Consider the following 25,237-nt stretch of genomic DNA (forward strand, 5'->3'; position numbering starts at 1 on the left):
AGTCGCTCAATGTCCGCTGACTCGAGCTATAAGGAGTCAAAGTTGGAAAATTGACCGGCCCCAATCTCCGGTTCTAGACCCAGAAGGTTCTAGACCAGATTATACCATCTGTCCGATTTAGTCGTTTTACGTTTCAGTGTAAGAGAATTATTTTTCCCAAAATAACGCTGAGAAAGTACGCAAGTGCTGATATGGCCGCTTTTACTCGACTACGTTATTTAAAATAAGTTTTATGTCTTTATATATATATATATATATATATATATATATATATAAAATATAAATATATCATAAAATTAAATTATTCTTTGATGATGGTTTGGTTTAAAAAAAATGTGTATCAAAACAAATAAATTGAATTTTCTCGGTTCCAAGCAATCGATAAGTTCAAGTTTTGGGGCAAAATTATAGAGGAAATTCTAGACTATTTATATTCCACTATCATCGTTTTGTCAGTTCGTTTATATCTTAGGATATTTTGATTTCAATAATAAGTTTGCAATTTTTCAGCAATTTTCTTCCAAATTGCTGTATGTCTCTCATCTTAAGTTCCAAATCGAATTTGCATGCATAATGAGTGCTCACAATAAGAATTTCACCTACAATAAACTGATCAACGTTTATCTGTTCATTTTATATTATTTTACAATTACCGGAAGTTCATTTATTGTCCACGTTAAATTTGCTGCTGGCTTCGAGTAATGTGAAGTACAATTTCCTTTTAACGTATCTCCTATTCTATACCGCCAATGCATACCTGTAATTGATGGCCTTTTCTCTGGAACTTCTGTTGAAAAATATAAAAACATAAATTGCATTAAATATCTTGATTTTGTGGTTACAACTTATTTAAAATTACCTACTACCTCCATGTCACCGGAAACAATTATTGTGTGGAAGGAAGGAGCATCTGCTGATACCTCACAGCTAAATTTTCCAGACATTGATGTATCTACGGCAGTCAAAACAACTTGACTCTCGTTGGAAAGCGTTCGCTTAAATATGACAGAAAGTATGTCATTTTGTTTTATTACTTGTGTTGAAAAACTTAAACAACGTGTAGCATATCTAATACAAAATATACCATAACAAATTATATTGAACTTTAAAAAAAAACTTGAAAAGCTAAATTGTTTTACAAGCAAAATTTATAAGAAAGTATTGCTATTTGAGCTACGATTTTGTCAATGTTCACAAAAATGGACAGTGAGAATTCTCTCGGGAGTGATCACATCTCAATAAATGAATCCTAATTAAGGGCCGGAAATACGAAACAGATATGATACCAAATCAGAATATAAGAAATGATCGAACAGATTGCAAAAAAATCTTACAAATAATAAGACAATAATTATTCTTAATTAAGAAAGATCATGGATAACGAAATCGTTAATGCTCACAGACTGAACAATTTAGTGCAGGTCTTGTGGGGTTATAGTATTAGTCTAGTAACAAGTAACGAGTCCTTTACGTGGAGAGGCGCGATAAAAGAGAAGCACAACGGTTAATGTTTGGTTTGACTCGGAGTGCGTTGACACGGGGACGACAGGATAAGCCTGTTTGAGATCATTTAGGAGCTCTTTATCATTATTAGGAAAATAATAATAATAATATTAATAAGGAAATAAATTATTTTATTATCATTAAGTATTATCATTCCTAAAAGATGATAGTATAATTTCATGGTAATGGATTTTTTTAAGGGATTTGTGCAATATAACATAATTTTCTGACAGGAAACGTTCTTAGATGCGATTGTTGGATGTCGAGGTTCACCCAAGATTCAAGATGTAATAGAACTTCAACGATTTTTTTCGTTTTTCAAATTTTCGGAATCACCATTCTAAAATATTAAATATAATATCTCAAAATATATTAAGGAAGTGTATTAAACTGGAAAACCGACGAATTTTAACTCCATTGAGTTTAAGGAATAAAAAATGTCTTAACGGAAATGCATCTTTTCTAAGAAAAAAGTGAAATAAATCTACAAAACGACGAATGGATAAGACATTGACAATACACGAATAATGTTTGCATTTATCCAAAAATATTAGTTGGATATGAATATTTTAAATTGGCGCGTGCAAACATACAAATCTGTCCATTTGTTTAAATTTGAAATGTTTATTATCTTAATTTATGAATATTGGAAGGTATACACAGAAACTTTTAAAAAGCTCAATATATATGTACATATAAAATAAAACATTTTGTTAAACATTTAACGATAAATAATTAGCTGAAATCAGATAAGGCTAGGTCAGACGATTAGTACATATTTTTCATAATAAAGTTATAGTGGTGTATATAAGTGGGACTAAGAGTTTGGATATAATTATATAATTGTGACGCAAGAGAAGATGTGAATATGGTACTCACTTCCACAGATATTCCGGGTTGTGGGAATATTTTCATAGCTGGATTTTCCTTCGGGGTGTATCGATAAAATTCACGACGGCCCTTATACCATTTTACTGAGTATAATATATCGCCTTCCATATCGTAATTACATATTAGATTAGCGTTATCGCCTTTCTTGATTGCTACTGGTATTGTGACACGAACATCTCGTAGAGCCGCTCCAAATTCTAATAAAGAGAATGGAACAGTTATTAAAAATGTTAGAAAAAAACTTTAAATTTTATTCTACAATGTTATTTTATTTATATTATTTGAATCTTAAAAAGATTGGATCAGGGTAAAGTCTTCCTTTTTGAAGATTAAAAATAACATTTCTTTTTAATATAAATAAACTGTTTCCATTTTATTTCCGTCGACAAATCTTTTACTTCCGTCTGTCAAGAAAAAATCAAGATATGTAGTACCGAATTTAGATTGTGTTATGTGTCATATAAGGTTACAATTTTAATAACAAAATCTTCTGTAATATCACATTCAATTTAATTCTGTTTATTATAATAGTTAGGGCAAACTGTCCTCTGAATAATGAATGGCGCTACACAATAAGTTAGGAAGAGGGGTTAAGGACGGCCACATGGTATCACGGCCTATCTATGGTCGTAAGAATGCTGAAGATGCAATCCACCACACAGATAGCGCGATAAACTGGAGTTAAAACATGCGAAATTTAAATTCAATAATATGGTTTAATTCAATATAGTTTTGGAGATCACGCAATAGCAGTGGTGCAATAGAAAAGACCGTTAGGTCTTAGCCGGATGAGATCACTGACACTGACTCGACTCACACAGTTGTGAGTTCGAGTCCCGCCTGGTGCAAGCAAACAACTGAATATCAGGAAAAAGACATTTTCACTCTGATAAAACGTAATAATTAATGCACCACCTCTGCTTAAAAAATCCTTCAAGAATGGAAGAAGCATCCACTTTGCGGGGTAGGCGCTCCTGGGCACTCTATACGGACTTAGCGGATTCTTCCATCACGAAATCAACAGCAATATAACACGATTATATATTGTAACAAGTATTCCGATACGCTTAATAATAATAATATGGTTTTACCTTAATCATCCTAAAATATATAATACTCAAGAAAACAAAAATAATTTTAAATCATTAACTTTTAAACAGTCCATTGATGTTGAAATTTAAGAACTTTTTCACAATAATTACTTAACTAATTTTATTTTTTCGTAAAATTCACAGAAATGAAGAAAAATCACAATGACTGAGTCATGCATAGGATGTGAGTCATTCACATTCTTTCCGTCTCCCCTTCTTTGCAAATTTTCGCTACCCTTCTTATATCGTCAAAGAATCTACCACACAATCAATTCCTTTACATAAATACGAGAGTGTGAGCATGAAGAAAAACAGCGAGGGATGATGAGAGTGAATGCAAGATGAACAAATTTCAGGGAACATTTTATTTTGTATTTACACATAGTATACAATAAGAGAAGAGATATTCATATTATTACTGTCATGCTAAATTTTTATATTTTTTTTATTTTATATAAACGTTATTAATTGAATTATTTTTAATTATCGAATTTCTTAAAGAAATAATTTTTAAAGTGAAATTTAATTGTAAGTAACCGAAATACCCATTTTGTGTAGTTTCAAATTATTAAAATTATTCTGACATGTAAACTGAAAAAAATATGCAAAATAGCCTTAGTGATCCAGTACAATTAATTAGCGAGAGGTGGGGCATTTTGAGCTGTGGCCAGGCTGTGGCGCTACATTGATATACAATTTGTCTTATATTTCTTAAAGAAGCTGGATTTTTAAATATTTTATTCAGTTCCACAATTGTTTTGCATTGTAAAATTACAATACGTTAATACCCAGTTATCTTTATAAGTATGTGAAAATAGTATACAAATGTAGTCCCATAGTTCAAAGGCTGAGTCGACTTAGCATAGTATGGAATGGAGCCATCGATACTCTCTCTGTGGAGTTCAAGCAGCAAAAATTATGGGTCAATTGATTACCAGAAAAATATATATCTTACTGTGTTATCACACTTGCACATTAAAATCTTAATATGATTCACATTAATTGTCGCTGGTGAGAGTCCAAATGTGTAATTTGTATGTTTGAATCATTTTGTATTCAAAATTTGATCTATTTGTTGATAAAAAGCTAGTCTTGGCCCGCAAAATTTGATATAAATTGATTTATAGCATTAATGCGAAAAATTAATGCGATTTTCTCTTTAATTTTTTAATGTGAAAAATATTTATGCTTTAGGTAAATTTAAGCTTATTTTTGCAGGCCAAGTTCACTTCTTTATCAATAAATAGAAAAACTCCAAATATTAAGTGACTCAAAGACACAAATAACATATTTGGACGCTCACAAGCGACAATTAATGTGAATCATATTAAAATTTTAATGTGCAAGTGTGATAACGCCGTTATACATATGGAGTTTTTAAACTTAAATTTTGAAAAATTCTAGATGATGAATTTTCCGATGATAGCTCAAAATTAATTGAGAAATGCAGTCCTTCCAGATGCGTCAAAGCTGTACCAAAGCATCAGCGCTTTAAGAAAAGAATTCTGTGTTTTCCGGTCCTGGGATCACACCTCCTGACGCATCCAGAGGGAGTTCATCTCCTTAATTAATTTTGAACTCTCATTTTATTGTCAGTGTACTACCAGATTTCCGCGATGATAGTATACATGAACAAATTGTTTGCTTGGATTACCGACGAAATATGCAAAAAAAAGAAATTATACCAAATAGGGTGAAATCGGATTGTAAAAATTTCAGAAGTACAAAGACAAAATTAAGAAAACGAAATAGAAAAAAAATACTAGTAAGAAGAAAAGGGAACTGTTTTTCTTCGCAGTTGTTTTTCTTTTGAACATTTAAAACAGTGAGAAAATCTTAAAATTCTATATAAAAATTATTCACATTACCCCATTTTAAGCTACATGATATCGGAAGAAGCTAATGTGAATGGAAAACATATGAAGAAAACGTATCTGTTTCTAAAAAATAGCCAATAGCCATATATTTGACTCGAAGAGGGTTTCTTCAAGGACCGGAAGTCATTATTTATTTGGCACTTGGCCTTTAGGTGAGTAAGATACTAACGAAAAAATGGATATCGTGATATTATTATCTCAAAACATCATGATTCTGAAATTTTTACAAAATATATTGTCGGAATTGAAAAATCGTTATAAATAAAAATTGATGGTTTTTGTATATTTTACTTTCTCTTTTAATCTGAGCTATATATAAAAATGATTATACAGAAATAAATTTTCTCCTACATAACAATCACGACTTTTTGATTTCATTTCTTCTATACCTATATATGTAGAATATGATGGCACTATTTAGGTCTTTTTTCTAAATAATTAAATATCTCAAAATAAAGAAAAAATAAAAGTAAATTTGTCCCGTGTGTTGCATTTTTGAAACCTCTCCACTCTCTTTGTTAACCATATAACATTTTGGTACCTTAATCTTCAGACTATATAAATGGGATGTTGGAAATAAATTTAAGAAAGATTTATGTAAAATTCGATTGTATTTAGATGAGGTGGGAAACTAACATAGAATTTAAAAGGTGAGTGAATTAAATAAAGTGAGCAATAAATATTGGCATTCATATGAATTGTGACCCTTTTAAATGTAAATTGAAAATGTCTTAAAGTGAAAATTGTGTATGGATTTGCAAGGGCTCTGTGACAATTTCCGCTACATTACCTGCAGCTATCAGCAAACAGAGAATTGAGGATTGTAAATCCACAACCCTTGGGTGCCACATATTTCACGTTGCTTTACACTATCGTCCTCCGATATATGCACATATGCTGGGTTGATTTGAGCACACTAGCTTCTGCCTCACGGGTGAGAAAAGACCCGGAATATTATTTGGAAAGGAGGACAATCTAGGCGTGGGTTGCCTGTTCAGCGCCTTCAGCTCACCCCAGATGGCTACAGCGGGACAAACTTCCCTCTCGAACAGGTGACAGATACCACACGAAGTGCGCCTTCTTCACCATAAACTATCGCAATTTAAATGCGACAACTCACACACATCTCCCTACACTCTGTCCTGTCTCTATGCTCACTCTTTCCTGTCTTTTTACACTACTACACAGAATCGTCTATGCAAATATCCTGCCACTGAAATGTTATCAGCTTCATTCTGAATCACATGCCATAGTGAACGTATGTACCACGATGCAAGATTCTTGCACAAGAATTTCACGGTTTATAGAATTCTTTTTGTACTGTCTCTTTCATGTTGTATGATATTCACTGTGTAATATTTCGTAACTATTAAGACGATCTTTCACGTGTAGTCCAATATAGTGAAATTCTCCAACCATTGGTTTCCTTAAAAATCCTCGTTCCACATGTCCACTTCTGCAAAAATATGAAAAGAAAATATATTTCAGTTAAGTACCTATAACTTCCCTTTATTCCCCAAATGATTTTGAGAGAAGTAATACTGTCCATATTTTCCCCTCCAAACACAAAAAGAAATTATTAACGTGAATCCAAGTTCACAAGCGTAAACAGATAAGTTTTTGACTGGTTACTGGTTAAAGATAATTATTGCCTTACTGGATTAAAGAAGGGAAAGTGTGTAGGATTAATACAAATTAATTGGAGTGTTATACGAGTTAATTAGATATGATCATTGCTAAATTTCTGATTAATTAAGCAATCGACAAACGAAATAGACAGTAACCAGTTGTGACTGATGTTGTCCAGATTTTCCACCTGATAGCGAAATAGAGCCCAACTTGTGGATTCCCTTCCTTATTCGCGGAAAATTCATATTTCCCGCCTCTCGCTCCATAATCAAGGCCTTTTACTGGTGATATAGTTCTGTTGCCCATCGTGTGGAGGATTGGCTGACAAGCGACACTGTCAGTTAGTCGGTAACATAGGCTGGAAGTGTTCGGATGGGGGCACAGAGCTAGGGCACTGCCGGGTAATTGGCCGCGATAAGCCTTGGTCTCCCTGGGGAATCTTTCAGTGCAGAAGCCCGACAACACTGGTTATGTTCGAGAATTTGACCACTACTGAAGAAAAAAGACGGTTCCAGCGCTTTAAAAGGTAACACAAAAGTAAATCCTAATTTAAATACTAAAGACAATGACTTTTCCTAAGACCTTTATATTATCAGATATTCGCGGAATCCAAAATGTTAGGTCATATTCTTACACTGAGAAAAAAAGGCTGCGTTTAACTTTTTTTCGCCATAACTTTAACACTTTTTGGGTATAAAAATATATCAACATTTTTAAATGTTAATTTTACACCTTTTAAGGGTAAAATCAACACGAAAGAGTGGGTAACTTTAACCCATAATACACCTAAAAAGTGTAATATTTACACCGTTTTCGGATCAATAATGCAGGGTAAAATTAACATTTCCGGAATGTTATTTTAACTTTTTCAGATTTCTCTCAGTGTAACAATCTCAGCAACTATAATCCTAACAAAATCTCATGTCCTCATCCGATCAGCCCCAATTTTTGACAAAATGTATTCGGCCACTTACTGATCACGAATATATGGATGGCTAAAAATCTTTCCCGTCCGTGCCACCGTCCGTCCGTGCGTCCGACCGGTCGCTTTTTGATGCTTAGTAGCTCCGGAACTAAGAAAGATATCAACTTACGGTTTTACAACTTTTACAAAGGTTATATATCGGGTGAAAATTGCAACTTTGTGTATTGACCCCCAGCCCCCACCCCTCCTGCAGGTATTTTGAATACGCACATTTTTTTTGTTTTCTCAACATTTCCGCCCCTATGACATTCATCGGGCCCAAATTCTCGCACGTTTCTAAGGGCACGAAATCTGGCCCTTAGAGCTGTCGATCAGTACCAGACTTAAGGTCCCCTGCCTGAATAAGGCCCCTACCGAGCTATAAGAGTTCAAAAAAAATTTTAAAATGGCCATAACTACCGTTCTAATTGTCAGAATTTAAAAAGTAAGGGCATTTTGGAAAGCTCTCGTGAAATTTCACTTCTTCTTTTAACAGTGCAAGTTCATAAAACCATCGCTATAAGCGCTATTGTTAAAAAGAAAAAAAAATAATTTTCTAAGTTAAATAACTCAAAAAATCCATTGTGCATCGGGCTCAAATTTTAGTATGGTGTTGCCGCAGATTATATCTATTAAACCAAAAAAAAAATACTTAAGTCGATCCATAACCCCTGACGAGCTATAAGCGGGTCAGAGTTAGAAAATTTATCGGTCTATATCTTCAGTTCTAATTAACATTTTAACCTAAATTTTGGGTTTTTGGTTTCGTCTCGATCAGAACTTTCAGGTGAAAGTTCAAAAATTCACCACTGATGGCGCTGTAATCGCGTTAAAATTCAAACTCATTTTTCTCAAAAACGCCACTGTGCAAGTTAATCAAATTTTAGAGTGTTGTAGACGATGCTATGAAGTTTCTATGAATTTGTGTGGGTTCGCTATGGTTAAAATAGATTCGGAGATATTAGGGGTCAAAGTTCACGAAATTCAAAAAATCATATCTCCGGTTCTATTCTACTGCTTTTGACGTGTGAGGGTGCAAATCAAAGGTCTCGCAAAACGCAACAATTTTCTAGAACATTTGAACTTCGTAGGACCTATGCTACGGCTACGGCGTCACAGTCGAAAAACTAATTATCGTATTACAAAATCAATTATCACGTTTCTTGTTCAACCGATCTTCATGATTCGGCATAATTGTAGAGGACATTTATATCTGTATTTTGTTCAAACATCACTTTTTTGTTCAGATTATGACATCTGCCCGTTTTGTTGATTTAGTGTTAAAAAAAAGTTTCCCACAATAACACTGAGAGAAGGTCTTCAAATAAATAAGTGTGGAAATGAGTGTTAAAATAACTCCGCCTGAAATGAGACTTGATAATACACACATTCGCTACATTGAGTGTTGAATTTCAGGTATTTTTTTTAATGAGTGTTGTAACAAGTCGCACTAAGGCTTGGTTAAACTCTCATCATGATTGAGCGTATGAGTCTTGGTACAAACCTGATATTTCTATTATGAGACTACCGCCAACGCTCGAATAAGTGTTCATCGAGTGTTTCATGAACACTCGTGAGTGTCTGCCGTATAGACACAAAATCGACGTATTCGAATTCTAATAAAGAAGTCAATTTCACTTAATAATTTTAACGTCACTAACACCGTACAAGCTTTTTTCACAATAAATTTTTTTCATTTGCTATTATTTTCTAATTTCTTAGCAAATTTTGTCGATTTTTACCGAACTCAACACACACTTTTTCAAGAATTTTAGCTATCCGACTATTGTTTGGTGAAACATCCGACATGTCAAAATTTTTTTTATTGGGATGCAACATCGTAAACAAATATTCTAAAAATTTCACTATTCAAGTCTTTTCCACACAAATATTCATCACACAACACTCCAGAGACTTAAGCAAGCCCTCTGAACCACAAAACTCAATTTTCCAAAAATATAGTTCATTCAATTTTCATGCAAAACACTCCTTAATTTTCAACTTATTTCTGTCGGCACTGTCTTTTTCCGAATCACAACACACCTCTCTACCGGAGGAGCTTTTCCTCCTAATTTCCACTATTATAATTATTGAGAAACACGCGAAAACTATCACCACTTTGCAAAATAATTGCACTGTGAATTAATATTTTGTATGCCATTTGACAATTCTGAGATTCTGATTTTCTTAGTGACAGAGCAACACTGACTGGAAGCCGTTGGAAAGTTCTTACACTCAATGAGGCTTGAATTTCTCATTCATGAGTGTTGGAAGAAGCCTCAAGCGTAATACCAAGCCTCATATGAGGGTTGGTTGATTCGAGTGTTGGATTTTAGTTGTGACAACACTAATTTCGTGTCCTGGTAACATTCAACCTTCTCTTAAAATAAGGTTTAAAAGATAATTCTTACAAAATTACATAATTCTTTGATAATAAATTGAATAATTTTCGGCTACCGAGCAACCGATAAGATTAGTTTTTTAGAAAAGTTATAGAGAAGATTCGGTTCTATATTCCACTATCATCTTTCTGTCAGTTCATTTACATCCTAGATATTTTGATTTAAATAAAAAATTGCAATTTTTCTGAAATTGATTCCAAATTAGGGGAATATATGCATGGTTCGGACAGAGTGAACCTTCAAACGATGTGAATTTTCACTTTGTTTGCAAAGAGATGACTTACCATTTCTCATCTCGTCTCATGAGCTTAATAAATTATCTATTTTATGGCTAATAAATGACGAACTAGCTATTTGTAAACAAAGAGAAAATTTGCATTGTTCGAAGGTTCACTCTGTGCGAACCATGCCAATATTCTCCTACAGTATAATAATCCCTCATCTTTAGTTCCAAATCGAATTTGCATGCAATCCGAGTTTGCTCACCTTGAGGATCTTACCTACAATAAGCTAGTCTAGGCTTACCACTAGCTTTTGGATTCTGTTTTATTGAAACTCCTTCAATGTCAATTTTTATATGACATAATAAAGAATAATCAATTAAAAATTTTGTATCTGTTTGACATAAAATCTAACTCTCATTAAAGTATAATTTAAATTGATGTCAAAACACGAGTTTGAGCTTTAGAACACTGCCATGTTTTCTAATTCATTCTTTTTTCTGTTAGAAGAAACATCATGTATTTATAATGCCATTCATAAATTAATTAAAATAAAGGATGTTCAATTTAAAGTTGATGACCTTATGCTCATGTGCAAGCCAATTCAAAGCCAACTTTCGTGAATATCAGTTTTGTCTACAAATACGTGTAGGGTATACTTTCCTATATGTGTAGAAAATATTAATCAACTTGAAGTTACTGAAGTTGAAAATTGAGTACGTGCCATGCGGAAAATTTCTCGTATTTGTTTTACTACTCTTGTGGGGTTAGCTCCTTCTCCAATTCTATTTTTTTTTATATCCACTGATATGTTCAAATTACCACATTTTTCACTTTTCTCGTTTATACAAGAAAAAATCTAAATTAGTAATAAAATATTATAGGTATAATCATATGGATCTTAAACAAGATATTAATTATGTTTCTACTCTAGTACCTTAATAAATAGTGCATAAAATTATTTCAGTCTCATTGCTCGAATTCCACAGAGAGAGAAGTATATTCCCTCGATTTTCAGTTACACACACTCATGCACACACAAACACACACACACTGTTTGTCCGTCCGATCCGGTCGTTATCACGTCTAGAGCACAAAAGGTTACAGATAGAGACTTGGGATCTTCTGGCGACTCTCTATATGTCGGCCCTATGACCATTAATATGTCCCTCATTTCCGTTATCCCACCCTTTCCATTTCCAATCAAAACCATGTTGTTTTGGGATTGCTCGAAAACGTGTAATGAGATTTTTTTCTCATTTTTGGATATTTTTTAAAGGTTGTCCCAGGCGGACATTTCGTCTATGTACGAAAATACCGTTGAATCATTCTTAAAAATAATTTTTGGGCTCGTTTACTGGAACCGATAACTATTTTTTTTGAGTGATTTATAGAGCAGTTCAAATCGATTGTGAACTTATGAAATCGATTGTGAACCGGTAAACGATAAATGGTGCATAAGTACTTTTGAAATTACGAGTTCGAGCACTTTCCAAATTGCTTGTCGGTTCATTTTCGGTTCACAACCAATTTGAACCGATTCATAAATCATTCAAAACATTACACAGAATATCATAGAAATAATTAAATTTCGGTTCATAACCAATTGAATCGGTTCAAAGTTGTCAAGAATTCCAATACCTTTCCAACGAACTGATATCGTTATATAATATAATATATTATATTCTAAAAATTATTTTAATATATAATATATAAAATAATATAAAAAAAATATATTATAAAAAAATAAACATGATACCGTTGGGTTGAGATATATGCTCTCTAGAACCTTTCTTAATCTTACCTTTCAATGATTCAACAATATTTTCGTATATGGACAAAATGTTCGCCTAAGAATCCTCTAAAACATATCCAAAAATCGAAAAATTCGCTCGGCGCGTTTCCGAACAAACCTAAAAACATGGTTTTGCCGGGAAAGGGAAGAGGTGGGGGGAAATGAGGTGGGCATGTGAATGGTCTCGGGTATGACTTATAGGGGCCTTCGAAGGTTACAAGTCACTATTTCACAAACAGATGGACAGGCAGACAAATGGACAGTCATAAGGACAATCATCGTGACATCATTTCTTAGAAGTCGTCTGAAACGCGAAGATTTGATAAGAAAAGTGGTCCCCGGGAAATAGAATCTGTAAAGTTTTTGCTGTGAAAAAATCGAGATTGTGGAGTTCGAGCAGTAAAATCTGAAAATCTCAAATAAAAAAAAAACAGTTTTGTAACAATGTTTTTGAAACGTATACCGCAAAAAATCAACAAATTTATAATTAAAAATATTTAATATTTTACAAAGAAAAATTTTTTAAAAATCATAATAAAGGGTTAAAAAATTCTTATAAAACATTATATTTTTCTTCTCATAGTTTATTGAATCTTATATTGCGATAGGCAATATTGTGTTAATTCTTAAATATACTGCGGACGATACGGCTCATCGTCGTTGAAGGTAATTCTGCCTATTTTTCAATTTTGCTTGCTTTTATAAAGTAACATAAAACTATTAAAAAACTATTTTTTAAGTTATAGTTGCTTATGTGCTATATATTTTATAAAAAAAAAATATTATTTTAACCCATTCCTTACCATGGTATTATACACCACACGCAAATTGAGGGATTTTAGATAATTTATTCCTGGGCAACTGTTATCCGAATTGCTGTCGGGAATGGATTTTTAGTAACGTTAGTTATTCAATTACTTAGGAAAAATAATCCGACAGAGATGAAAATACATTTTGTTATTGTTATCTTGCTTCGCGGAAGGTCATGCAAAATTTTTGCTTAAAATGGCGGACGGAAAATACGACATCCTGTCAAATTTGTTAAAATTGACCTCTTTCCTCTTTCCTAATTTGAATTCTAGTTGCCAATTGATTTTCTTGGTTAGTTACTCTATCTAAAGCAATAGAGTTTGTAATGAATAAATGCACAGCATTTAAATTCAGTGACCGTTAAGACGTGTGTTTGACAGAGGCTCCCCGCGCCTCCATAATAGATAAAATTTTTTTCTTTTCAAAAAATTCATCTATTAATCTGTATGAAACCAATCCCAAAATATGAACATTCAATCTCAAGTATTTCCGGTACATTGACTGAATGGGTTAAGGAAAGGGTGGAAAACTGTACGGGCTTTGCAAAATGCTAGAAATCGGGACTTATATTTTATATCTCAAAAGTAACTTCCCATTGTCCTCCATTTTCTTACTCGAACAAATTTGTTTATGAATTCAAAACAAGAAGAAGAGTGTTGTGTTCATGAGTTCGAAGATTTCACAACGATTCTTGTTTCAAGGCGTGGGCGAACAGGTCGCAACAATATGCGTGAATTTATTTCACATTCACTTAATTCACGATAGATAGTTTACAAAAGCAATATGTCATATAAACTAATCTAATATATATATATATATAGATATATAATTATGTTTTTAGCTGCACATATAGGGGAGACCGGGGTACAATTAGCCAGGGGTAGAAGTAGACAGTGAATTTTTCTCGTATCCCTTAAAATGTACATTTAGCAAAGTATTTTTTAATGAAAGCAGGAAAACATTCCCATATTCCCAGAAATATTTATAAGTCTGATCCTGTTATCCTACAATTTAGAAGCATTTTAATAAAATGGGTATAAAATTGTTATTTTGATGTCACCGTTTTTGGCCCAGCATTTGGTTTTCTAAGTTGTTAGTCAAAATCTCATAGTTTTACTTTGTTTCTGGTTTAATAAAGTTAATTAAGAGATATTTTTCACTTGGACAATAATTATCTACTTTTTTCTATAAGATGAGAAACACTGAAACAGCCCTCGGGGCAGATGTAACCACTCTTTCGTGGTGGGCTAAAACTATCAATGATTTTTCACTAACATGAATAATTGTTAGATGAAAAAGTACTATTGATATTCTAAGCAATATTGCCATTCGGTTGAACTATTTGTGAAATAGATTTTTTCAGGATGTTTTCATCAATTTTGCCGCAATTACAAAAATGTCATAAAAAAGTCGGCTAAAGCCTTTTCCTTTAGGTTTAAGACATATTTAGCATCAGTGGGATTCAGTGTATCAAGCGAAACAATATTTGGAATACCCAGTTTAAAATTTCGTTTGGAAAAGTGGTGGCAATTAGTACCTCAAAAGTGGCTATATCTACCCAGGCCGGAGCACGTGTGGCTAATGTGTCATACTTATAATAATAATAATAATAATAACATAAAAACATAACATAACATAACATAAAAACATTGGAAAACTCTTATCATTTTTTTTACAAATCATACGCGAAAAAAAAAGCCTCATCTGCTGGCTAAAAGTGCCCCGGTATCCCCTACATTTATATCGACTTACAGGTTCCTTTTTTTGAAAATAAATTTCGATATGAATTAGTACCATCAATCAAATATAAACTGATTATACATATTATCCAATTCGCTTTTATAGATCGTTTACTTGTACTCAAAGTTTTTTTTCTGAACTTTCTGTGCACGTATTATAACTATATATATATATATATATATATATATATATATATACAGTTCAATACTGAAAAGAGCAAAAGGAGAAAAAGCACGCAAATTAAATCAATGTCATATTAATGGTATATAACAAAAAATTGAGACAAAATAAAATAGTCAATCACAGTGGTATAAGAATTCATATATTGATTACATTAGCTCTTTTGAAGAGTAGGATACTATCGAAAGAAAATAAGAATTATGCGAAATACACAATATTAGTGTGGTGAAGTAGTATTAGTTGAAGTATTCTATAAGAGCTAATGTTGGGTAATTGATTTCAATGATTTTAATTTTAACAACTGTGGCAGATATTTGTAAATGGGAATGCAGTCAGAATAACTTTTACTATACAGAATTTTGATTGCATTCTTATTCACACATATATTAGTTGATTAGTTAAATAATTAACTTTAGAACACTCGTAGGGGGAAGTGGGGCACCTGGGATATTTCACCTATTTATAAATAAAATTGAGCCTTGTCGTGATATAATTTAGCTTCACAAACAGATTGAAAACATAAATTATATCACAATAAGGCTCAATTTTATTTAAAAAGCCAGTGATAAGCCTAGATCAGCTTATAGAGGTGTGATTCCTTCATTGCAAATTTGGATTATGGCAAACTCGAACAATATTTATAAATAAATAATGCAAATTTCGTTTAAACTGTATGTAACTTATTTTCGTTATTATTCAGGAAAATTGGATAGAAGTGTCTGAAAATCTTTAAAGTCGATTATCTCGAAAACTATGAGAGATAGGGGACTCAAACTTTACATACACTTACAGCCTCCTTTAGGCTTGATATGTGCAAAATTTCGCTTCAAAATGAAAAAAAATTGAATGAGAAATACATAAAAGTGTGTGAAAATCTTTAAAGTCGGTTATCTCGGAAACTATGAAAGATAGATGCCTCAAACTTTACATCCGTTTAGAGCCTGTGTCAGCGACCCGTGAGAATCCGCGAAGATATTCATAACCCACGAAAAATACGCGCACCGCGAAAATTCGCGAAAAATTTCCCGCCCCGCGAAAATCCTCGAAAAAATTCGCGCACCGCAAAAATCCGTGAAAAATTACGCGCCTCGCGTAATTTTGCCCAGTTAATTTGGCCCATTATCATAATATTGTAGTACCTGATCCATTTCCTCAAATTTCTAGAAAAGAGCTATGTGTAAAATCCGTAATGAATGTAGGGAAAAAATGAGTTGTCCGAAGCTTGAGTCGTCCGAAGGTAGCACGTTTTCCCCTACTGAATTATACACGATAAACTTTCCTCCTCAACCTTCGCACAACACTGTTGGGTCTCCTACACTCTCATATGCTTATGCACGCTTATGACATAAAATCCAACACAATTGAATTGAATGTAAAAGTTTATACTTAAGCGTTATACTACGGGACTATGCGTTTGACTGAAAAAGTTCTAATACTTATGGAGCGGAGATACAGAAGGAGAGGAGCTCATATTCATCCTCTCAACGTTTTAAGGGCGAAAGTATAATAAATTGAGGCTTATAAAAAAATCATTTTTTCTGACTTTTTAGAAGAAAACATAACTTTATAAGGTCAGGGAAATTTTTTTTTGGAACTCCGCGGTTCCAATCGTCCTTAAAGAGTCAAGAAGGAATACACCTGCCGTTTAATTCCACAATAGATGATGAGTTGGTAAGTCGCCTATGAGAAGCTCTTGAGTTTGCAATAAGATTATCAATCTTGTTAGACACACGCGTCCCACTTTGCTCTTGTGGATGAAGTGTCTACATTTTCTCGATTCAGGTTGGGGTCTACAGTGAAAGCATTTGATCATATGCCTTGGGACTCACAGGAGTCGAGAAGTAGAACCAGAACTTCTTCGATAAGGGAATAAGATATAAAGATAACTCGTTTAGACCATCAAAGATTTGGAGATGTCCCAATGATTGTCGCATACGAGAATAGTTTAATCCCCCCACCCCCCACCCCTCCTTCCGCCATTTTGAATGCCCCCATTTTTTTTTGTTTTCTCAATAGCTCCGACCTTCTAGCATCGATCGGGCTCAATTTTTAGTATGTTATAACTGGACCTTAGGGCTTTCGGTCAATACCAAACTTAAGGTCCCCTGACCCCCCTGACCCAAGCTATAAGGGTCTAAAAAAAATCATAAAATGGCCATAACTCCGGTTCTAATTGTCAGAATTTAAAATGTGAGGGCGTTTTGGAAAGCCCTCGTGAAATGTTACTTCCCCTTCTAACATCACAAGTTCATAAAACTCTTAAATAACTCAAAAATTCCTTTGTGCATCGGGCTGAAATTTTAGTATGTTGTAGCCGCTGATTATACCTATTAAACAAAAAAATACTTAAGTCGATCCATAACCCCTGACCCAAGCTATAAGGGGTCAAAGTTCGAATATTAACTGGCCTCTATCTCCGGTTCTAATTAACATAGCGACCTAAATTTTAAGTTTTTGGTTTCGTCTTGATGAGCACTTTCAGATGGAAGTTCAAAAAGTCACCACAGGTGGCGTTGCGATAGCGTCAAAATTCATCAAAATTTAAACTCATTTTTCTCAAAAACGGCATTGTGCAAGTTAATCAAATTTTAGAGTGTGTAGTCCAGTCTATGATGTTTCCAAAATGAAGCGTAAGTGCGCTGTGGTTTCAATAGAACCGGAGATATGAGGGGTCAAAATTCACGAAATTCAAAAAATCATACCTCCGGTTCCATTTGACCGATTTTGATGAGTAAGGACTTAAACGAAAGATTTCACCAAATGCTATAACTTTATGGAACATTTGAACTTCGTGGGAGCAAAACCAGGGGCGCAAAAAACCAATTTCAATATCACATAACCTCAATTATCTACAATTATCAACCGATTTTGATGATTACTTCGACATAATTGTCCGATTTTGCCGTTTAAGTGTGAAAAAATTGACTTTTCCCATAATAACGCTTTGGAACCACTCAGATGCCAATTTGACTGCTTCTACTCGACCAAGCCACTTAAAAATAGGGTTTTAAATGGAAAGTCTCACAAAATACAACAATTCTTTGATATAGTTGAAGTTCATCAAATGAACACTTGGGGCGCTCTGGTCGAAAAAATGAATTCAGAAACAATCAACCTTGATTATCTCGGCTTCTGATTAATCGATGAGATCAAGTTCTATGGCTAAATTATACAGATTGTGGATTTGGGAATCACTTGCTGTGATTGTCACTCTCTGTGCACAAACACAAAACTTCTTGGAATTACGTACCAAGCGAACAGAAGTCTGTTCAATCACTTTCATAATAAATTATAGAGAACATTCTGGTCTACATTTCAGCCATATATCACTTTTCTGTCAGTTCATCCAAATCCTTGATATTTTGGTTTAAATACAAAATTTGTATAATTTCACGAATTTGATTCATTATAACTGAATGGCGTCCCCCAACTTCAGCTCTAAATCGAATTTGCATGCATTCCGAGTTAGCTCACATTAAGAATCTCACCTACATAAGCCGGTTAGGATTATCTGTCCCTTTTAACAGTCGGAGCCTCAGTCAGTTCTTTTCTTGTATTTGAAACAGAAATTTCATCTCCTTGGTCACTGTATCTAATCTAAAGATTATTAACCATTCGATGTTTTAATCTTAACCAGAATCATAGAAGAATGTTTTTTCATCGTGCATGTTACGACAAAAAAAAAGCCAGATAAATTCCGCACGTATTCAATCAGGCCTTCAAGCGATATGATATATGTTTTTCATTATAAAGAATAAAATTGAAAACTAGATTGACAACGACTGCTACTTGGGCCACTAGGGCAGAACACTTGGTTGGAAGCAATGTAGGGGAAGGTGCCTATACTTTGCACGGTCCAAAGCTTAATGATGACTAAATTTTTCATATGTTTTTCCTATGAAAGTGTCCTGTTTTTAAGATATATTGCGGAGTCACATTTATTCAGAAACATAGGAAAAATGTAGTCATTATGAAGCTTGGGACCGTGCAGAGCATGACCACTTTCCTCAACAGATTTTTAGAATTTTCATATGTATTGTGGAAATACCAAGGAAAATTCAGAACTAGGTAGTGTACATATTTCTTATTCACCCCCTTAGTTTATGGTCTTTACACGTTGTGAGAAATTTATGCCAAAATGGAGCGTTTTGACGAAAATTTCTAACACATTCGAATAAAAATAAATTCTTGAAATTATTGTTTACTGTGTTTAGGTAGAAGCAGTTTTAGTAATCTGATTTATTTTTCAAAAATCATTTGTCAAACGTTTAAAATCAATCTAACCAAATTTAGTTACTTTGAGTACTAACCATTTTAGAAAATACAACACAATTTTCATATTATAAATTTATAACTCATTATACAATATCTTTTATTTTCAAAAATTATGCGTCCTGGTTTCGTATTTAGCTTATATTACACATATTACACATATATTTCCAATTAAAATTTTTCTAACTTAACTTTGAATTTGTACGAAATAAAAAATACTTGTCAAATTTTAATTGAAGGTTTTGAAGTATCGCTATTGAATATTCCAGCTAAAAGTTTAATTACTAGGGGAATGTAGGCATGATTCGCACAGAGTCAACCTTCAAACGATGCGAATTTTCTCTTTGTTTGCATAGCAAAGAGATAGGTCGTCATATTTTACCTATACGATAGTTGATTATTAACCTCATAAGACGAAATGAGAAATGGTAAACCAGCTCTTTGCAAACAAAGAGAAAATTCGCATCGTTTGAAAATTCACTCTGTACGAACCATGCCCACATTCTCCTATGAAGTTTAAGTTTTAAAAGTTGCGATTTAGGGGAGACTGGGGCACATGTAACCATTTTCGATAGATGCGAATTTGAGGTGATTTTCCAAGGACACCGTGATTTTTTGGAAAATATTTCTTAGCTCATGTTTTACCCTTGGGTATAGGCAATTCGTCGAGGGTAATGCGGATGCTGGAAAACAATTGAGTTTTCCATAAAAATAAAATTTGTGTCCCTGTGCATTTTTCTCTTTTCACAAAATACCTGGGGTAGAAGTAACCACTTTCTGGGGAGGATGTAAACACCTTTTTTCCCACTCTTGAAATTAACTTTGCACCACTCTCGATTATTTTAATTACTTAAGAGATATATAAAGACTGTATATTTTTCAAAAAATCATGACACTTTTTACAAAGAATAATTAAAATAGCAAAAAAACTAAAAGCATGCATATCAAAGACATTTTTCAATGGATTTTCCCCATATTTTGACATCATGTGACTTTTTATTTAACACAGCGCCACCAATTTTTTTCGTAATCTATGAATTACAGATATTTCGCATGAAGGTCAATTTCCCGCTCTTACCTACTCATTTTGTGAAATTGAAATTGCCTGGTTACATCTACCCCAAATGCTGTTTTCTGACCAATTATTAATTCTTTTGAAATAATGAGAATCTCAATTTGTCTAGTAAATCCATAAATATAATCCTAAAAGATGTAGGAAAGAACTGGTATTGCTACATTTCGATTATTTTACACAGTTTTTAATTTCCAGGTGGAAATCCAAATGACCAAAATAATTGAAATATCAACATTTTCGGGAAAAATGATTTTTATTTTTAAAGTATTAGGATTTTATTGACCAATTCTTCTGTGGACATACATCCCCATGGTATCTATGAATGCTTATGGATTTTATCCTCTGGAGTCTTAAAATTAATGAAAAAAATCACAGTGGTTACAACTACCCCAGATTACTACTGCCCCAGTTCCCCTACTGCAATATTAAATAAGGTGAAATGCTTCATTAATTATTCTTATAATTTTCTAGATTCTTTTTTAATGTGGTTTGATGTAATAAAATGTACCTCTACCGAATTTGTTTTGAAAATATTAACAAAATGTTTGTGAGCAATTTCATTTCTAAATTATATTAATTGCTTTAATTTTTTTTGTCAAATTTGAAAAATTAAATCTAAAATATCTTGATAGTTGATGTTTACACGTTTATATGAACATCTATATGAAGTTTCGGATCTTTACAATGAGACATTAATTAAGGGGAGGATTATATTAGGATGTCGTTTTGTTCATCATTGGCAGCATCTCAGGGTATAATAAATCTCAATTAAGAACTAATTCCCAATTACACAGAAGACTGCTTTAGACTATATATTTTAGATCCTTGTATCCTTTTGAATTTACTTAAAAATGTGGTCAATATTTCATATAAATATATCAAATTTAAAATTACCTATGTTGTTCTGATAAAGAAAGAGTAAAGAAAAAGAAGAATAACACCAATAGTGTATTTCAGCATTCTTTGAAACCCATGATTAACATTATTATTATATTTTTTTAGTTAAAAATATCTAAAGTTTTTTTCTTCAATTTGAAATTTTTTGTACAATGGTTTTACTCACGTTTGAATTACGTTCACATAAAACTGCGATTCAAAAACAATCAAGTTTATTACGAACTGAACATCAGATTTATAAATTATAAAACTGCCTTTCATTTACGTAACACAGCAGCTTCACATATTCGCACAATTTTAAACTCCATAAAATAATTAAATTAATAAAAATGTTAAGATGTTAAGTTATCAGTTTCCGAACGTGTTCGACGAAATATTAGGGATGGAAATACGGCAAAGGTACTGCCAGCGTCAGCATTGGTGTCTCGAAGGATACTGTGATGAAGCTTCCAAGGAATAAAGGAGTAGAATGACATTAGTTTCTCAATACACTGATAAATACCATGGCAATGTTTCTATCGAGGGGAAACCTTGCGCATGTTCCTTAGCTAATTCTAACACTTTGAACAGCGCTACAATTCCCCTTATCTTTTTGCATATTTCCACCCACACACACAATAAACATATATTCGTATAGGAATTGTTTGATACTCCATGGTGCAGTGATAAGTATCTAATGTCAAAAACACATTGCAATGAAGGAAAAAAGTAGGAGCTAATTTGAATTATTGTTTGATTCTATTTGGTGTTGGTAAAATACTGATTGATACTTAAAACCCTTTAGATTATTACTATTCGTATCAGAATCTTAATTTGTTACAATGTAATAATTTTCCGATGACTTCAGATGAATTTACTCTGAGTAATCTTGTCCACCGAAAATCAGGTCACTAACAACGAAATTTTAAAATTTCTAAATGAAAAGTTCAGAAAATATAGTTTAAATGTTGTAGCGATAGATAGATAATTATGTTTATTTCATGTCACAAGAATGAAAATTCCCTTTCTCTCTATATAATAACATTTTTTTACATTTATTTCTATCCAAATTTCTGGCTGCAACAATCACTTCGAGATAAATCCCTAACGTTTCTGATTTATTTATGCTTGTATTATACAATTGTTAAGTGTGTGATATAAAATATTTGCGAAGGTAGATTATTGTAATTTTTAGTCGAGTTATATTTATAGTAATTCGAGGAGAGATGGAGCACTTCGCCTCCTGCCTACACCCTACGCACGATCTCCACCTCATTTGGTCTATTTATGCTCTTCAACATTCTAATAAAAACCCCCAAGTTACAGTTCTCTACCTTTAAAATTGTGCGAGAAAATTGAATTTTTTGGGTGTCTGAAAAATGGCCAAAAATTTTTATTTCTCCATAACATACGTGTATTTGGAGGTTGAGGACAGACGGAACACAATAGTTTTGGCAACACTTCCGGGATGAATTTTAGTCAGTGTTCTTCAAAATCCTTTCAAGTTAATCTAAGATATTATTTTTCCTAAATTTCAGGTAAGATTCACTTAATGCACGCAGTGTAACTGTCATCGAAGTAGATGAGCCACATTTTCCATAAAATAAATTATTTATACTGCAAAATTAAAATAAACTCCAATTAATGTACTGAAATAGCATTCCTATTTAAAACCTATTCCCTCCTATTCCAAATAAAAAATAAAATAAAATAAAAATATTTTGCTAAAATTTGGGGTGTTCCATCTCACCCGCACTTTTTTTGAGTGCCTCGTTAACTAGACGAGTGCGAGGTCTCCAGTTCGATTCTGGGTGGAGGCAGGAATTTTTTCTATCTCCACTGAGAAATAACTGGATGATTTGAGTGTCATTTCCTCTGATTGACGATTTCTCTGTACATAAATACAATTAACATTGAACTAAAGTTCGTAAAATTCTCACAATAAAACCTTTATTGTTGTCGCTGTAAATGTGATTTTTGAGAAGACCGTCTTGAGACGGTCCTACCTGATACAGGGTTAATTGGAAACTACTTATAAACAGTCAGCAACTAATGGAAATACTAATTTGGGACAGATTTTAAGGTGATTTTGAAATGGGTGAAAATTTAAATAAGTCCAATTTAAAGTCAAAATAATCACGATAAAAAAAACAATCCTGATCATAAGAAGTCGTTATCTTTTACCATTATTTATAAAAATCATCACGATAGATTAACGGCCGAAAAAGACTATTTTCAAGATGTGATTGAGTGTTAAATAGATTCCTCACAAAGCTTAGGCCAAAAGAAGTGAGGAGTTACTCAGATAAAATTACGCACTAAAATTTATAGTGTAATAAGTTATAGTTAAGATACTTCGTTTCTTCTTACAAATGAATTCGTAGCTAATTTTTAAGATATTAGCTTTGAAGTCATGAACTTTATTTCTTTTAAGCTTTTAAGGACGATTGGAATGCAGTGTCCCATAAAGAAAATAATTTTTCCTGACTACCTAAAGTTATTTTATTCTTATGTTTGTACTCAATTGCAAAGTAGAAAGTTGAAAGAATCTAGAATATTTTTCCAAGTCTTCAGTTATCTGCTATATAGTAAATTATCAAGCTAAAAAATGACGAATTTTTAAATTCTGACATTTGTAATAAATTTTATTTATTTTTTATACTTCCATTTTTTAAGCAAAATCCTTTTGGAAATAAATATTACAATACTCAAACATAATATTTTTCATTAGAGTGAAAATTATCTGTCATTGATATCGTCAGAAAAATTACTCAATTTCTTGGACTATTTTTGTCTCTGTCGTTCATAAAGACAAAAAATACACCAAATCAGACTCTGTTAACTTTTAGAAGGTTAAATGTAAGACGTTTCACAAGTTTTGTTTATCGGTTTCATTGTTATTACTGATTTTTGGTCAGCGAAAACTGTCTCGTCGTTAAAGGGTTAAAGGCCCAAAAATCTAAATCTTTTTACCACCCAGCTACATTAAATCAAATATACTTTTCAAAACTCTTCTTCTTCCACTTGCATTTAAATTATGAAAAATGGGTTTCAATGACTTTTTTAAGTTGCGTAAAAAGTAAATATTACAATAAATGTTGATTATATGTTATAAATACCATAGAAAAAATGTTTATACCTGTGTGTTGTTAGTAGACCTAATGTATTTATATTAAAGGAAAAAAACATATACACAGAGTTAAAAAATCTTCAGTATAGTGTGACTTAATTTTCCGGCACAAACTCTTTTTCATTGTTATGTTCCATATTTTCATAGGAATTATTTCATTTATGTAATAATATGTATAATGCTCTATAGGCGCAAGATACAAATTCAATATTTTACTGCTCGAACATAAAGAGAGAGCAGTTATATATATAAAGGTATTTTTTCAACTTGTCACCGTCCTGGAACTTAAACGGTAAAAGATATCAACTTCGGTAAGCCCCAATAAAAAAATAATATCTCCAGACGTTTTTTCTTTCCCTCCTTCAACCCCTAAAAAAACATGTTTTTTCGTTTCTCTCAAATTTGACCCAAGCTTTCAATAATTTTCGGGTTAGAGGTAGTCCAGGCAAACATTTCGTCCCTACATACCTATGACCCGAAAAATTTGCCATTTTCAATTACTGAAAGTCAAAAGTCAACCACTTTGAACGGCTCATATTTTAACCGATTTGGTAAGATTAGGATTTTTTGGAAAGATCCAGACTTTTCTCTAATTTATCAAGTTATCGTAATTGTTAAAATTGTTTTTCGATTTCCGCATGAATTTAATCGGTAATAAAGCGTTATATACTAAAATAAAAACATGGAAAAGCGATAATTCACGGATAGCTCTATGTCGTGAGTTCGAGCAATCCGCAAAGCTGGTACCCTGTGCCATTTCTATTTTCTTCACTTTATAACA

At 32.7% G+C, this 25,237-nt stretch overlaps 1 protein-coding gene across 1 annotated transcript; it reads right to left on the reverse strand.

The window, feature by feature from the left end:
* Positions 1-323: 323 nt before the first annotated feature.
* Positions 324-21,787, reverse strand: LOC129807592 (uncharacterized). The gene is made up of 5 exons (XM_055856972.1): positions 21,514-21,787; positions 6,153-6,818; positions 2,383-2,591; positions 860-995; positions 324-787 (listed from the first exon to the last, which is right to left on the reverse strand). Exons 2-5 carry the CDS (start codon positions 6,211-6,213, stop codon positions 639-641), a joined length of 555 nt encoding a protein of 184 aa, XP_055712947.1. The 5' UTR covers positions 6,214-6,818; positions 21,514-21,787; the 3' UTR covers positions 324-638.
* Positions 21,788-25,237: the final 3,450 nt, after the last annotated feature.

This window comes from Phlebotomus papatasi, chromosome 3, assembly GCF_024763615.1.
Source record: "Phlebotomus papatasi isolate M1 chromosome 3, Ppap_2.1, whole genome shotgun sequence".
In the NCBI taxonomy this organism is placed as follows: Eukaryota; Metazoa; Arthropoda; class Insecta; order Diptera; family Psychodidae; genus Phlebotomus; species Phlebotomus papatasi.